The 17,362-nt window shown below is 35.1% G+C and overlaps 1 protein-coding gene across 15 annotated transcripts in view; it reads left to right on the top strand.

Moving 5' to 3' along the window:
* Window positions 1-17,362, top strand: part of WDR47 (WD repeat domain 47) — a 68,907-nt gene that overhangs the window by 38,232 nt on the left and 13,313 nt on the right. For 12 of the 15 annotated variants that reach the window (XM_015534982.2, XM_015534980.2, XM_042998109.1 and 9 more), the window contains 7 exons: window positions 3,323-3,501; window positions 6,942-7,202; window positions 9,685-9,760; window positions 12,016-12,173; window positions 14,462-14,631; window positions 15,392-15,568; window positions 16,250-16,381. In XM_015534982.2, coding sequence (XP_015390468.1) covers window positions 3,323-3,501; window positions 6,942-7,202; window positions 9,685-9,760; window positions 12,016-12,173; window positions 14,462-14,631; window positions 15,392-15,568; window positions 16,250-16,381 — 1,153 coding nt within the window. The remainder of the gene's footprint in view (window positions 1-3,322; window positions 3,502-6,941; window positions 7,203-9,684; window positions 9,761-12,015; window positions 12,174-14,461; window positions 14,632-15,391; window positions 15,569-16,249; window positions 16,382-17,362) is intronic. The other 3 variants (XM_007076444.3, XM_007076443.3, XM_007076439.3) reach the window with 1 other exon arrangement.

The following is a 17,362-nucleotide window of genomic DNA, read 5'->3' as shown; positions in this document are numbered from 1 at the left end:
GTACAAGGTTAGTTCAACATTAAATAAATCAATCAATGTAGTATGTCACATTAGTAGGATAATGGACAAAAAAAACATCTGACCATGTCAATTGATGCAGAAAAGGCATTTGACAAAATCAGACACTCTTTCATGATAAAAGCTCTCAGAAAACTAACAATAAAATGGAATTTCCTTGGCATGGTAAAGTTCATTTATGAAAAACCCAAGCTAACCTCTTACTCATTGGGGAAAAACTAAAAGCTTTCCCCTAAGATCAGGAACAAAGACAAGGATGCCTATTTTTACCACTGCTATTCAGCATTTCCTGGAAGTTGTAGCTAGAGAGATTAGACAAGGAAAAGAATCAAAAGCCGACCCAGATTGGAAAGAAAGAAGTAAAACTATTTCCATTTACAGATGACATGATCCTGTTTATAGAAAATCCCAAAGAATTCATAAGAAAGCTACTAGAGCTTACAAACAAGTTTAGCAAAGTTACAGGGTACAAGAGCAACAATAAGAGTTAGTTGTGGTTCTATACTACCAACACTGAACAATCTGAACAGGAAATTAAGAAAGCAGTTCCATTTACAATAGCATATAAAAGGATAAAATACCTGGGAATAAATTAAACCAAGGAGGTGAAAAACTTGTATGCTGAAATCTATAAAACATTGCTGAAAGGAATTTTAAAAGATCTAAATAAATAGAAAGATATCCTGTGTTCACACATAGGGAAACTTAATATTGTCAGTACTCTCTAATATGATCTACAGATTTCATGTAATTCCTTTAAAAAAATTCTGCAACCTTTTTTGCAGCAATGAAAAGCCAGTACTCAAGTTCATATGGAGTTGTAATGTGTCCTGAATAGCCAAAACAATCTTTAAAAAGAACAAAGTTGGAGGACTCACACACAGTTCATGATTGCAAAGCCACAAAGCTACAGTAGCTACAAAAGCTACAGTAATCAAAACTGTTTGGTACTTGCATAAGGACAGAAATATAGACCAATGGACTACATTGAGAGACTAGAAGTAATCCCATATATCTGTGGCTAATTGACTTTTGTCAAGGATGTCAGGTCCATTCAACGGGGAAAGAATAGTCTCTTTAACTGATGATGATGGATCAGCTGGATTTGTACATGGAAAAGAATGAAGTTGGATCTCCACCTCACATAATGTACAAAAATGAACAGATCAACAACTTAATTATAAGACCTAAAAGTATAAAACTCTTAGAAGAAAACATAAGGGCAGATCTTTGTGATCTTGGATTTTGTAATGTATTCTTAGATATGATACTAAAAGCTTGAGCAACAAACATAGAAATTGATAAATTGAGCTTCATCAAAATTAAAAGCTTTTGCGCATCAAAGGACATTATCAGAAAAGTGAAAAGACAGCCAGCAGAGTGGGAAAAATATTTGCAAATTATATATCTAATAAGGGTTTAATATCTAGCATATATGAAGAACTACAACTCAACAACAAAAAGGCAATTCAACTTATGAAAAAGGAGTTGAGGGGCATCTGGGTTGCTCAGTTGGTTCAGCATCTGACTCTTGATCTCAGTTTAGGTCTTGATCTCAGGGTTATGAGTTCAAGCCCCTCATTGGGCTCCACGCTGGGTGTGAAGCCTACTTAAAAAAAAAAAGTTGAACAAACGTTTCTCCAAAGAATATATTCAAATGGCCAATAAGCACATGAAAAGATGCTGAATACCACTAGTCATTAGGGAAATGCGAATCAAAACCCCAATGAAATATAGCTTCACAACTACTAGGATGGCTGAACTCAAAGCAGTGGAAAATAAGTGTTGGTGGGGAGTGGAGAAATTTGAACCCTCATATGTTGTTGATTTGAATGTATAATGGTGCAGTCACTATGGATTGGTGGTACCTTAAATATAGAATATAAATATATAAATAAAATATAGCTTAAATATAGCTAAATTTAGAATTACCGTATGACCCAGTAATTCCACTCAAAAACATTGAAAGCAAGGACTCAAACAGGTATCTGTACATCCATGTTCATAGAGGCATTATTCACAGTAGCCAAAAGGTAGATACAACCCAAGTGTCCACTCACAGATTAATGGATAAACAAAAGTGGTATATCCATTCAATGGAATATTATTCAGCCACACAAAGGAATGAAATTCTGACATATGCTACAATATGGATGAACTTTGAAAATATCATGCTAAGTGAAATGTCAGATACAAAAGGACAAATATTACATGATTCCACTTATATCAAATATCTAAAATTGACAAAATCATAGAGAAAATAGAATAGAGGTTACCAGGAGCTTGGGGGAGGGAGAGAAATGAGAAGTTACTGCCTCATGGTTACAGAGTTTCTCTTCAGGGTGATGAAGAATTTTGGAAATAGTGGTAATAATTGCACAATGTTGTGAGTATAGTTAATGCCACTGAATTGTACACATGAAAATGGTTAAGATGACAAGTTTTCTGTTTTACCAACAATAAAAAATTTAAAAGGACACATAATTTTTTCTCAGAGTTATTGCTATTAAGTTATGAAATGGAAGAGGATTGTTACTATTTCCTGGAAAAGGGAGACAGTTTTAGCTTAAGTTAGCCGTATAAGACTCTTAGCTAAGCTTATTGTCACTGTTGGCAATTTCAAAGATAATTGATTAGTTCCAGGGTAACCCTGGTTCACATGATCTTTGTAATATGACCAGACTCCACCTTGGCAGAGGAGTCTTTCTTTGCCAATATTGGAATTTACTGAATATCCAAGTCCTGTAAATTTGAGTGCTATACAGTTCTTTGGAAGAATGAAGCAGGAATGTTGGGATTAAGTTTACCATTCATTTATTCCACTTTCTTGTGAAAGGTCATTTGAAACCTGAATTAAGGTACTGTTTTTGAGGGAAATTTTTAAAGTTTCTCTCTAGAGTAACCTATTAAACCATTTACCTGCTTAAATTAAGTGTGTTGGACAAGGTTAATACTGTGTTTATTAAATCCTAATGTCTTCTCTTAGTATTTTTTTCAAGCAATACAGATCTAACCCCCTTGTGACAACTATAATATATATTTTTCTTTTGCATTAGTCAAAGATCCAGGATAACCATTCATTTTGGTCAGTCTTTTGCTATAGAATAAAGTAAATTAATTGATCTACTTGATTATAAAAACTCATGGATACTATGTTATTTTTCAAAGATCAATATATTAAGTATTTTCTAATTGTTAAATATAGCTACTTGCACATTTCATCCAGCGTTTATAGAAGTTACTTTTGAGTAGGGACATATATTTAATCATAGTCTGTTAAAATATATTTTCTAATATTTTTAAGCTTCGAGATTCAACAGAACAATTTCAAGAATATTATAGGCAAAGATTACGCTATCAACAGCATTTAGAACAGAAGGAGCAACAGCGGCAGATATACCAACAAATGCTGCTCGAAGGAGGTGTGAATCAGGAGGATGGTCCTGATCAGCAGCAGAATCTTACGGAACAATTTCTTAATAGGTATGTCTTTCAGTCATTTTTTAAAATGTAAGGAATTATTTCAAAGAGATTACAAGCAGGCAATGACTGCTGCTTTCCATGTATAGTTTGTAATTTTAAAGTGTTTGAAGTAATACAGAGTTACAGAATATCTTCTTGTCACAGCATTCTGAGGGTCCATCTAATTTTGTTCTTCTTTCCTTTAAACCTTTTTTCACATCGAAGCAACGAGAGCAGAAGTGTGGTGGTTCAGCTGACAGCTGGAAGCAAATGGCTAGGTGGATCCAGCTCTGTCCCAGGGTAGTTCAGGTCCTAAGGGTCCTAGTTACTTAGCTTCGTTTTGCTTGTTTCCTCATCTGCTGCACAGAACAGCCATGAAGATGAAATGAGTTAATCTATGCAAAGTACTTAGAACAGTATCTGGCATATAGTAAGCACTATGTTAAGTGTTCACTGTTGTTTTTATTGTTATTTTGGGTGCTTGAACTTCCAGGTTCTTTTGAATTCAGTATATTAAAATTATTATTGAATTCAATATATTAAAGTTATTCTTTCTTATAATTTCTGCCCAGGTAATATGACCTTACATTGCTTTTAATTATAGGAGGTGTGTGTGTGTGTGTGTGTGTGTGTGTGTGTGTGTGTGTGTGTGTGTTTGTATGTATATGGACAGGTAGATAGTAATGTGTCTTTTTAAAAATCAGTAAACTAGAATATATGTCTCTGAGCAAAGCTTGTTGGAAGATTAAATGAGTTAATATATAACAAATTACTTAGAATAAATCCTGGTGCATATAAGGAGTGTACCATAAATGTTGGTTATTATTGTCATTATGATTAGGCAATTCAGTGGTGACTATCAGTTCTTTATTTGGTTCAATAATATTGGAAGTAATCTGCTTGAAATTCTGAGGGTTGGGCAAGTCAGTGAGCCTGAAATTGATTCTGTCTTCAAACCTTCAGGAATGTTTAGTGGTAGTCTAGAGTCTAAGTAGGCTTTTGAACATTGCATTTGAGGATCATTTTCTTATCTCCTCTGATAAGTCCATTGTTTATTAGAATTATCCTAATTTGATGAACTGCCATTTCTGGTTCTTGGATGTCTTCTTCATATCCATAAAAGTCATGGTTGCAATTGGATTCTCTGACCATTTTATTTTGCAGTGAAAACAGATAGCTGGCATTAAATCAGAAGATAAAACGTCAAGGTTCTGTGATCCTAACAGTGGTAAAGGATGTACTTCCTCAGGAAAAAACTATTCAAGATGGTTTATCCTTCCTTTAAAAACCATTATAAATAGAATTCAAGTTCTTTCTTGTTATTTAGCTTTTGAAAATTAGTTTCGTATAAATTCTGTTGTTCTCCTGGCCCTCTCTTATCTATTGTTTTCTAACCCTTTAATATTTTATTCAATCCTTTTTTTCATATATCTGAGGCCGTACCAGGACTTTATTTACTTTTTGAAAAATTTTTAAATGTTTATTTACTTTTGAGAGAGAGACAGAGCATAAGCAGGGGAGGGGCAGAAAGAAAGGGAGACGCAGAATCCAAAGCAGGCTCCATGCTTTGAGCTGTCAGCACAGAGCCCAATGTGGGACTCAAGCTTATAAGTGGTAAGATCATGACCTGAGCTGAAGTCAGATGCTTAACCAACTGAGCCACTCAGGTGCCCCGCTGTACCAGAACTTTAAAATACCTAATACCATGGACAAATTGAATAGAGATAGAATCTATAAAATAAAATATCCTTTCCCTGAAATGTTAATGTTGTATTTCTTCAAGTCATTCTAGCAATAGAGCATAGTTTCCAGATTTAAATTTTGCATCTTTTTTCCAAGAGGCATAGACAGAGGGAAAGAAATGAGTCATGTTACATAACAGATCTTATAGAAGAAAATAAACTAAAGCATGATAGAATTTTCATTAACCATACTGTGTCACTACTTTATACTTCTTGATATTTTGTTTCTTCTAATACTAATAATCGGCACTGCTGATTTGGCACTTACAGGCATATTCTGCCATATCCCCATCCTCACCACTTTAGAGAGTCAAAATGATGTTAGCATTTTACTCTTTATACTTAGCACTTCCCAAATTTACTCGACCTCAGACTCATTTTTTATGAGGAGCATTTCACAGGATTAGTGTTTCATAGAACACAATTTGGAAAATGCCTAGTTAAAAATTTTAACATAAAAAATAATGGCTGGCAGTTCCTTTAATAATATTGAGTTACTTTTTAAAAGTCTTTTCTAAGCCCTAAACATACACACACACACACACACACACACACACACACACACACACACACACGCCAGTGTTTAATGTAGGAAAACTTTCAAAATACAATAAACCAAAGCACCTCTTGGAATTCATACCCCTTGTGACTCCTCTCTCATATTGAATCTAAGCTGTAAAAAGTGATGCTGGGCCAGTTCTGGGTCTCAGTCTTAAGAGAGCTTGTCAGCTTCCTCTTTGTGCTCTTTGGAGCCCTGAGTCCAACAAAAGAAGTCACTCTATCCTGATGTAGGGAGACTTGTGATGAGGGAAAGACCTTGAGGCTCACTTGCTTTGCTTTCTGTTTTATCCCTCTAGTACCTAGATCAGAGCGTGCCAGAGAGTCTGTGTAGATTGAATATGTGAATAATAGGATGCCACTTGACTGTTCCGTCATGGCCTGCTCTAATCATACATTTCCTACTTGATGTGATATAACTACAGAGATGAAATGAAAATGATTTGTTTTGTTGGTGAGAAATTTTGGTAGTGGTGATATTTTTGTTGACTATTTTGGGAAATTAAGTTTTAAGTGGAAAATTAAACCAGTTATACTGGAGAAGAAACAGATTTTTTTTTTCTTGCTGTTATGGTAAAAGGTGCTTTTAGGCCTATATCCTTCTACAGTGGCATACTTTAGGAAAATTTGGATCTTCTTTTGGTATCTTGGTTATGTCTTAAGCCAATTTTTTAGTACTAAAAAATTACCATTTATCTATTACCATTTATATATTTCATATATATATTACATGTGCATGTATTTACCTTCTCAAACTTCTAATAATATATATGTTAAGAATGTGGGGCACCTGGGCGGCTCAGTTGGTTGAGTGTTTTGACTCTTGACAGTTCAGTTCAGGTCATGCTCCTCAGGGTCGTGCGATCAAGCCCCATGTTGGGTTCTGTACTGACCATGGAGCCTGTTTGAGATTCTCTGTCTCTTCCTATGCCCCTCTCCCCCACTCATGCTCTCTTTATTTCTGAAAAAGAAAAAGAAAAAAAAGGAAAGAATGATTGGGATGCCTGGCTGGCTCAGTCAGAAGAACATGTGACTCTTGATCTTGGGGTTGTGAGTTTGAGCTCCACATTGGGTGTGGACTTTACTTAATTTAAAAAAAAAAGAAAAAGGAATGTGATTAAGTTTTTTTTTTTAATATAATTGCATTGTTTTATTTTATAGGTCTATTCAGAAGCTTGGTGAATTAAATATTGGAATGGATAGCCTTGGTAATGAGGTATCAGTGCTCAACCAGCAATGTAATGGGAGTAAAAGCAATGGATCTAATAATTCTTCTGTAACTAGTTTTGCTACACCTCCCCAAGACTCTAGTCAGAGATTAACACATGATGCTTCAAATATTCATACAAGCACCCCTCGTAATCCTGGATCAACAAATCACATACCTTTTCTTGAGGAGTCACCTTCTAGTGGAAACCAAATGTAAGTACTTTATAAAACCTGGAAATATTAACTTCCTGCTAATGAATGGAAACCTAAAAAGTTGAACTTCTCTTTGGAGCCGTACAAATAAAAGTTTTTGGAGCTCATGGGGCACCTGGTTAGCTCAGTCAGTTAAGTGTCCAACTCTTGGTTTCAGCTTAGGTCATGATCTCATGGTTGTCACCAACCATGTCGAACCCCTTGTTGGGCTTGACACTGATAGCACAGAGCCTGCTTGGTATCCCGCCCCCGCACCCCCCCCCCCCCCCCCCCGCCCTCTGGCCTCCTCTCTCTCTCTCAATAGACAAATTTTTTAAAAGTTTTTAGAGCTCATTACCTACCAAATCTTTTTCTAATCCATCTTTATGTTTTTCTACTAACTTCTAAATTTCTTAGTAGTTTTTTTTCTCCTGTTTTTATATTTGCTTTCTCATCACTACCAAGAAAATTCTATCTTTTAATACATTATTTTACTCAAAGATCTTACAGTTTTATCTTCTCCCTGGTTTTCTTTTTTCTTGCCATTGGTACCTTTTAACAAATAATATTTAGTTAACAGATGTTGAGAGCACAAGATGTTTTATAACATGTTGGGATGATTGCAGCAAGACACTCTTGGCTGTTCTGGCAGTTACAGCAATTGAAGGCATTTTGCATATTTATGTTTTCACTAATCAGGGAAGAGTTTTATCTTGCTGTCATTAGTAAACAAGTGTTAATTTATGCAATGGGAATAGTTAAGGAGCATTTCCTTCATCTATTCTTTTTTTTTTTAATCCCTCCTTAATTCCCTTCACCTATTTATTTCACCAGTCCCCCTACCCACCTCCTCTCTGGTAATCATCAGTTTGTTCTTTATACTTAAGAGTCTGTTTCTTGGTTTGTCTTTTTTTTCTTTTGCCCTCCCCCGCCCCCCACTTTTTGCTCATTTGTTTTGTTCTTAAATTCCACATAGGAGTTTCTTCATCTATTCTCAACATTAAACACCTTTGAGAGTGGTTCATTTAAAAATGGATAACTTGCATTTGGCCTTTGGACGCTTATAGGAATTAGATTAGCTTTATAAATTTTGTCTCAAGAGTTCTAGTTTTATTATTATTTATTATTTATTAAATAAATATCTATTTTTTATTTAGTATTTATTATTTATATATTATTTATTTAACTATAGACTGTATAGTATATATTCATTATTAAATATAAATATTTAAGTTTATTATCTATTTTATTATTTATTATAAATAAAAATTATTTATTTTTCTATTTTTATTATTTTATTTTGAAAAATTCTAGTTTTATATATAAAAGCATAAGTTCATCTAATATTTGCTTCCTTATTAGTTTCAACAACTGTATTTTTGCACTCCCAAAACTAGAACTCAAAGTTTAAAATTGTGTTGTTGTTTTTTTTAATTAAAGTAACCTACATTCATGATTTAAAAAGACAAGTAGCACGTGAAGGTAATCTTACCCGTCTTTATCTATGATTTCAATTTCTGGTAGGCTGCCATTTTCAACCCAGTTAGCTGGGTTTTTTTGCTATATATTTCCACATTTCGAAATAACATAGTTCTGTTACTATTTTTATTATCCATTGACTTCCTGCTAATTAGATTTAGCTACCATACTCCTCACCCACAATACATTTACTTTGTCTACTCTTTCTTTCCAATATGTATCAATTTTTGTTTAAATCAATATTCAATGTTGATGGTCACGTAATGTGATACCTGACTTGTGTGATATAATATGATTATGTTTCCTTTTCATATAACTTCTTATTTTTCATGGAGACAGTAATTGCCTCATTTTTGGTGTGCCTTTGTGGGGCTAGAACTCATGAACCACAAGATCATGACCTGAACTGAAGCTGATGCTTAACCAACTGAGCCACCCAGGTGCCCCTAGTCTCTGACTTTTATATAGTAGACTTTCTTAAGGTTTCTGGTTTCTTTCTTAAGACTATCTGGAAACCTTTGACTGTCTATAAAGAGTGCAGCATTAATGGAGAAAAAAAAAAAAAGCCAATTGGAAGGCTATGGACGTAGATGGAACATGGCAAAAAGTAATTAAGGAGAAACATTGTTTTATTGTAGGACTTGAAACTGTCAGTTTCTGTAGTCTTTTCTCTTGGGCCAGAGAAAATTTTCCTAAAGAACAATCTAAGTTCCTGTCTGGGGTAGCATTTAAGCATAGCATCCAGGATTCTAGAACTTAGCAGGAGAAAACTACTTGACATCTCACTATAAAATTTATGGATTTTGACTCAATCTCCTTTCCAGAATGACTTCTCACTTCTCCTTAAAATGGTGCTTGGTGTCATTGAGCCCAGAACCTCTTAATAAATGGCTTCAGAGCGTAACTTTGACTAGGGTCAGTGCAGGTCGTTTGCCAAAAAAAATTTGGAAATTGAAAGGATAAATTAATTCAGTTTATGTTTTGATATTCAGAGTAAACTTTATTTGAATTTCTATTCATACAGCTCATCAGAACATTCGGTCATTAAACCACCTCTTGGAGATTCTTCAGGGAATCTATCAAGGTCAAGAGGGGAAGAGGTAATACTTTGGGGAAGGAGGTTTCATCATTATTTTTATATATACTTGCAAATTTTGCTAAGGAGTTCTCAATTCATAGAACTATTTTTAGAAATAATCATTATTATTAATGCTGTTATTTGTCTCAAGGTAATTGAACATTCACTGGGCTAAGTGAAGAGGTTGCCTCAGAAAATACTTGCAAGTATTCATTTTAATGGTCCAGTAGCAATCTGGGCTCCTGAGTTGGGCCTGTGCACTATTCTCTGAATCTTGTGGTTAATTTCTTTAGATATTATTGGTTTTTCCTATGGGCTTATCTTCAATGCAGCTATTTTTTTTGCTTTGGAACCAGATATCCTTACCTAATTACTATATAACTTCATTCTATCTTATTTCTTAGTTCAAATTTTAACCCCATAAACACAGCCATTATTCCAGATGCTTATGGGCCAGATAACATAAATGAATAAAGTTGGCTATGGTTGTGATAAGCAGCACATAAGAATATTTTTCGCTTGCACAAAGAAATCTGCTTATCTAGTATTTCTAGTTCTTTTCATTTTCAAGAAATTGTAGGAATGTAGATTTTTATTTGAAATATATTTTAAAAATAGCAACAGATTTTTTAAAAATTTAAACACTGCAGATGAGCACATAGAGTTAATTGGTGGCTCTGCTACATCTATTCTAAAGCAACCCTTTGTAATTATTATTTGTGTGCTATAGGCCATTTAATCAGTTAGTCATTCTTCTCCCTTTTTCTCTTATCTACCAATGCTATTTGTTTGACGGTCACATTTCCTATATGTGGATCAATGGGAAATATAGCATTTCTAGTCAAATAAGTTCACATGAGTAATTTAAAAAAATTTTAAAAAATGTTTATTCACTTTTGGGGCACCTGGGTAGCTCAGTTGTTTAAGGGTCCGACTTTGGCTCAGGTCATGATCTCGCAGTTCACGATTTGCAGGTTCGAGCCCCGTGTTGGGCTCTGTGCTGACAGCTCCGAGCCTGGAACCTACTTTGGATTCTGTGTCTCCCTCTCTCTGCGCCTCTCCCACTTGCACTCTGTCTCTCTCTGTCTCTCAAAAATAAATGTTAAAAAAAAAAAAAACTTTAAATGTTTATTCACTTTTGAGAGAGAGAGGGAGGTAGAGAGAGAGAGAGAAAGAGAGAATATGAGCAGGGGAGGGGCAGAGAGAGAGGGAGACACAGAATCTGAAGCATGTTCTAGGCTCTGAGCTGTAAGCATATCTGAGTTAAAGTAAGATGCTTATGCGACTGAGCCACCCAGGCGCCCCTCAAATGAATAATTTAAGAAATGAATTCAGTTACATAAGGCAGACATAGTATGCTCTATCAAGTTTTTCCCCTGTTCCCCCATGAGGATGTATTACATGAAGACATAAAAGTTTGTGTAGGAAGAGGCATGATCTCTTCACTGACTGTGGGTCCTAGAGCTGTCAGGTTACAACCAGAGCGGAAGACATTTGCCTTTGTATGTGTACTTGACATCTGTACTTCCCAAAGACAGGATTTGGTGACGTGTGTTGACCACACCTAGTCTAGAGGTCCCTGTTCCAGGTCCAGTCCATTGTAGTCAGGGTAGCAGGGTAGTTTCAAACTATACTAATAGCAGGAGTCACGAAAGCTTTTATATAGCCACCCAGGCTTCAACTTACCTTCCTCAGAAGAGGACAGAGTTTGACAGTTTAAAATAAAAATGAGGTTCAAATTAAATGTTCTGATTAAAATCCTTTTCACAATTTTGAAAGAGTATTTTATAATTTCAATTTGAAATATTAAAGTATTCATTGCTAGAGATTGTGAAACTATCTCCCAACCCCCAAGTGGATTGAATAATAGTCTTTTATACTTCCTACTTTTAGAAGCACAAATGATATTCTGTTAACTTTGTGAGAATTATATATGTGGGCTATTTTTTTTCTTGATAGTTAAAGGTAACTATATGGGACTGCATAGTCTTATATTTTGTCATAGTAAGCAAAGAAAAACTTGAATGTCTATGTGCTCTCTGAATTTAGCAATGGGCAGCAAAAAATAGGAAAATGTGGCTTAATTTGAATTTGCCATTTAAAAGAATATGTGATTGTAGGTAGTGATTTATTTATGTGTGATTTATTTATATGTGATTTATTTATCACATAAAGTGATAAGTAATACAGTTCAGATGAATTTAAAATGGACTAAAGAGGAATTCTTTTAAATTCGCTTTTTTCATAGAATGACTTTCATATTTATTCTTTCCATAGGATGACAAATCAAAAAAACAATTTGTTTGTATTAACACCCTAGAAGACACACAAGCTGTTAGAGCAGTGGCTTTTCATCCAGGTGGTGGTTTGTATGCTGTAGGTTCAAATTCAAAAACTCTGAGAGTATGTGCCTATCCAGAAGTAATCGATCCAAGGTAAGTAAGGATAGATGGTTTGTACCGTCAATCCTTAGTTTTTAATTTAGCTATATTAGTTCTTTTTTCAGAATTGCCATTCAGTAGTGTTTAATTTTTATTTCTCTTTATTAAACATTAAAATTTTTATTTTCAATGCTTAGGAAATACACATCAGAATTGTCAATTAATTTTATAAGTTTTTGTCATAAAATGTTTTTATTGGGCCATGAATTCAATGTGCAACTGAAAAGAAAATCTTTTGATCTGATCTGTTTTCTAGATCAATATTAAGTACCTTCTAGGTATTGGCAATTTATCAGTCTTCTTTTTCTGTTTTTAATTACGAAACTTTTCAAGCACACACAAAATTAGATGTCAGTACAGTGCAGTGCAGTAATTGTTGAGATTTTTGTCATATTTGCTTTATCCTTTTTGTTAAAATAGTTTAAGGTAAATCCTGGATATGTCATTTCACCCTTTAGGATGAATCTCCAGTTCTTACAGACTTGATGTTATCATCATACCTAATGAAATTTTTAGTATCCTAGTGTTAGTCTGTGTTTTATTTTTTTAAAATTTATTTTATTTTTTGTTTTTTAAAATTTACATCAAAATTAGTTAGCATATAGTGCAACAATGATTTCAGGAGTAGAGTCCTTAGTGCCCCTTACCTATTTAGCCCATCCCCCCTCCCACAACCCCTCCAGTAACCCTCAGTTTGTTCTCCATATTTATGAGTCTCTTCTGTTTTGTCCCCCTCCCTGTTTTTATATTATTTTTGTTTCTCTTCCCTTATGTTCATCTATTTTGTCTCATAAAGTCCTCATATGAGTGAAGTCATATGATTTTTGTTTTTCTTTGACTGAATATTAGTCTGTGTTTTAAAATGCAGGTAAGATCTATTACTCCACTAAACCAATGTTTGACTCCCATTAAAGGCCAAATTTATGAGCATGACATTCAGGACCTTCCATAACCGTGCCTGCAACTCCTCACCTACCATGTCCATCCCACTCAGTCTGCAGCTGGCACTTGCCATACTATATTTTATCTTCACTGGAGTGATTCTGCTGTCATCTTTTTCTGTAAAAATTCTCCCTGTCCTTTAAGGCCTTGTACTTTTGTACTGGACCAGAACACTTATACTTGCCTTACTGTTTGTGAGTAGTCATGACAACATCGACCCTTGCAAGATTTTTTTTTTTTTGAGAGAGAGTGGGAGAGAGAGTGTACATGCTCATGGGCTCACGGGGGAGGAGCAGAGGGAGAGGGAGAAAGAGAATCTCATGTAGGCTCCATGCTCAGAGCAGAGCAAGATTATGACCTGAGCCAAAATCAAGAGTCGGATGCTTAACCAACTGAGCCACCCAGGCACCCCAACCTTTGTAAGATTTTAAACTCTAGAAAGAACTCTCGCCTCCTTTCTTTTTGATTCATCCCTTGCATTCCCTCAGCCCCAGCCAACTGCTCATGTTATATGTTTAATATAATATTAATATATGTTTTTTGAATTTGGAAGCTTTAGTAGCTCTTTTTTTTCATTCCTCTGTGTTTCTGAGTTAAAATCTATGAAAAATATGTGAAATGGAGATTTTTTTTTAATGTTTATTTTTGTGAGAGAGAGAGAGAGAGACAGGGCACGAGTAGGGGAGGGGCATAGAGAAAGGGAGACAGAATACAAAGCAGGCTCCAGGCTCTAGGCTCTGAGCTGCCAGCACAGAGCTAGACGTGGGGCTCAAACTCGAACTGTGAGGTCATGACGTGAGTTGAAGTCGGACACTTAACTGAGCCACCCAGATGCCCCAAGTGAAATGAAGAATTTTTAAAAAATAATCTTGTTCCTTATGTGGTCTGACATAGAGTTAGGTTAGTCTAATAATAGTTTATAATTTTACTTTTCAATTTTAAATATACTTTAAATTCAGAGCGCCTGGGTGGCTCAGTCGGTTGGGTGTCTGACTTCAGCTTAGGTCATGATCTCGCGGTTTGAGTTCGAGCCCTGCATCGGGCTCTGTGCTGACAGCTCAGAACCTGGAGCCTGCTTCGGATTCTGTGTCTCCCTCTTTCTCTGTCCCTCTCATGTTCATGCTCTGTCTCTCTCTGCCTCTCAATAATAAATAAAACGTTAAAATAAATAAATAAATACACTTTAAATTCATTTCTTTTGCTTTGAGATTTTGAAGATTGTTATTGACATGTTGTCTGATACACTTTTTTGCTCCCTCCCTCAAGACAATCATAACATAGAATTTCATTAACTTTGGCAAGCAAAAATTGAAATGTCTTTCTGTAATGTTTCTGTTTAGTGCACATGACATCCCTAAGCAGCCAGTGGTACGTTTTAAAAGGAATAAACATCATAAAGGATCCATTTACTGTGTGGCCTGGAGTCCTTGTGGACAGTTATTAGCAACAGGATCAAATGACAAATATGTTAAAGTGCTGCCCTTCAATGCAGAGACTTGTAATGCAACAGGTAGGTCCCAAGTATGTAAGCAGTAGTGTTCTTAATGTTTCTTAATGTATTCTTAATGTTTTCCTTATGTTCTTTGATATATCTGTTTTATTTTCAATAAAATCTAAGAATATAGCCTTTAGAGTTTTCTTGTAATTGCTTAGTTGCATTCATAAGGCATTATTCTTTTTTAGTAAGTTCTTAATCAGTGTTGTCTAATTCTTAGAAAATTATTGTTATTCAGAAAGATAACTTTTGGGGTGCCTGGGTGGCTTAGTCGGTTAAGCTTCCAATTCTTGATTTTGACTTGTGTCATGATCTCATGGTTTGTGAGTTCGAGCCTCACATCAGGCTCTGTGCTGACAGTGAGGAAACTGGGATTCTCTGTCTCCCTCTTTCCCTGCCCCTCCCCCACAGACACACGCTCACTTTCTCTCAAAAATAGACATTTAAAAAAAAAAGGAAAGATAACTTTTAAATAACTACCAGCAGTGCATTAATGAATATGTTACAGAGAGTACCTGTCTTCTCTTTCTTTTTCTTCGGCATAAAAGAGAGGATAACTCTCTAGCTGTTTTAAGGATGATAACTGAATCAGTATTTTGATTTCTTGAAGTTTTTTGCTCTTTAAGTAAAATGAAATCGATAATAGTATTATCCCTACGTGAAAATATAAACCACTCCTCTCTACCATTATTCTTGCTTAGTTTTGAGACAGTTTAGCAATACCAAATTATCACAGTAAGTTGAGCAGCATCTTTTTTTTTAATTCCTATTGTTGTTTCAGGACCGGATCTGGAATTTAGTATGCATGATGGGACAATTAGAGACTTGGCATTTATGGAAGGCCCAGAAAGTGGTGGAGCTATTTTAATAAGTGCTGGAGCAGGGGATTGTAACATTTATACAACTGATTGTCAAAGAGGACAGGGCCTGCATGCTCTGAGTGGACATACCGGTATGTGATAGTTTCAGATGCTACTTTTCTTTTTGTTCAACCTGTGCTTTTTCCCTCTCTGCATTTTCATTAATGGGGTATATTTTATCAAAAGTGACTTCTTCAAGACAGGAAATTTTTATTTTAAAAGTTTTAATTGGGAACTTTAGATAACAACACAGTAACAATAGGTAACATTTCCCTGTGCGCTAAATCCCTTGCTTATACACATAATTTAATCCTTACAATAATCTTATATGGCAGGAAGTTGTATCTTCATCTTATATATGAAATAAACAAAATTTGAAAAGGCAAAATGACTTGACCAATATCTTGCAGCTGAATATGGCAGAATTGAGATAAGACCTCAGGTCTGCCTCTTGCAAAGCCAGTGTTCTAACACCATGATCCTGTGCTTTGCCATAATTTGCCATAATTTCAAATGATAATTTTTTTTTCAGTACTAATTATGGTATCCTGAAATGGTCAGTAACAAGATTGTTTAGTATGATTTTGATGTGCAGTTTACTGAATTTTAGTGTTTTGAACATTGCCAGTATATTTGATATATGTGAAAAGTCTCTACTACCCAGTGTGTTTGATTAACCAGACCATCGCATGTCTAATAATGAGTACCTAGCTTTGAATGTGTTTAAGAAAAGTACTGTTCACCATAATAACTGAGTATATGATCTTTTATAGGGCATATTTTAGCACTTTATACCTGGAGTGGCTGGATGATTGCATCTGGTTCCCAAGATAAGACTGTTAGGTTTTGGGATCTTCGAGTACCAAGCTGCGTTCGTGTTGTTGGCACAACATTCCATGGAACTGGTAGGTTTTTCAGGAATTTAAATGAATTTATATGACAAAGAAACTTTGTAAAATGCGCTTGTCTAGTTCCTCTCCCCTGCAACACATCTGTTAAAAAAAATAGGAATAAATAGTAAAACAAATAGTTGGTATTTTACAGATTACCTTAAATTCTCTCAAAATACTTTCATCTTACTTTCTTTGTAAAAATAACATTCAGCTTAGGAAACTGAGGCCCAGAGACATTAAGTGTCATGCGGCAATTATTCTGTCAGCAGGGCTCTTTTAGAACTCAGACCTTTAAAAAACATGTTTTAAAATACACACGGCAGAAATTGAAATTGAACAAGATCATTTTCTTCTCACTCCCATTCCTTGGTATCTTTCCCTAAGGAACCAATTTCTTATTTATTCTTCTATAAATATTCTTTAAGTGTATAACCAAGAAATTTGTATATGTCATAACCTCCTGTCTTCTTTAAACATATGTCTAAAGAATGCACACAGAAATGGTAGCATATAATACATGACTTACTTTTTGAACTTAACAATATACCTTGGATCGTTCCATGTAAACCGAGGGTATTGCTCTTTGTGTTATGTCACCTTTTTAAATTTTTTTAATGTTTATTTATTTTTGAGAGAGGGAGAGAAAGAGACAGGGTGTGAGCTGGGGAGGGGCAGAGGGAGAGGGAGACACAGAATCCAAAGCAGGCTCCAGACTCTGAGCTGTCAGCACAGAGCCTGACACAGGGCTTGAACCCACGAATGGTGAGATCCTGATCTGAGCCGAGGTTGGATGCGTAACCAACTGAGCCACCCAGGCACCCCATGTTATATCACCTTTTAAGAGAAGCACAATATCCTGCAATTGTTTTTATTTTAGAGTCCCTTTTCTGCTTTGTAGTTTTTATGGCACTGTTCAAAATGAAAAGGACTACTTTTCATTCTTAATTTTTGGTGGTGTTTTTGTTTTGTTATTTTAGTGCTTTATCAATTCTC

Source organism: Panthera tigris, chromosome C1 (genome assembly GCF_018350195.1).
Source record: "Panthera tigris isolate Pti1 chromosome C1, P.tigris_Pti1_mat1.1, whole genome shotgun sequence".
Lineage (NCBI taxonomy): Eukaryota > Metazoa > Chordata > Mammalia > Carnivora > Felidae > Panthera > Panthera tigris.
The sequence above is the reverse complement of the archived record's forward strand: the minus strand, read 5'-3'. Positions and strand labels throughout refer to the sequence as shown.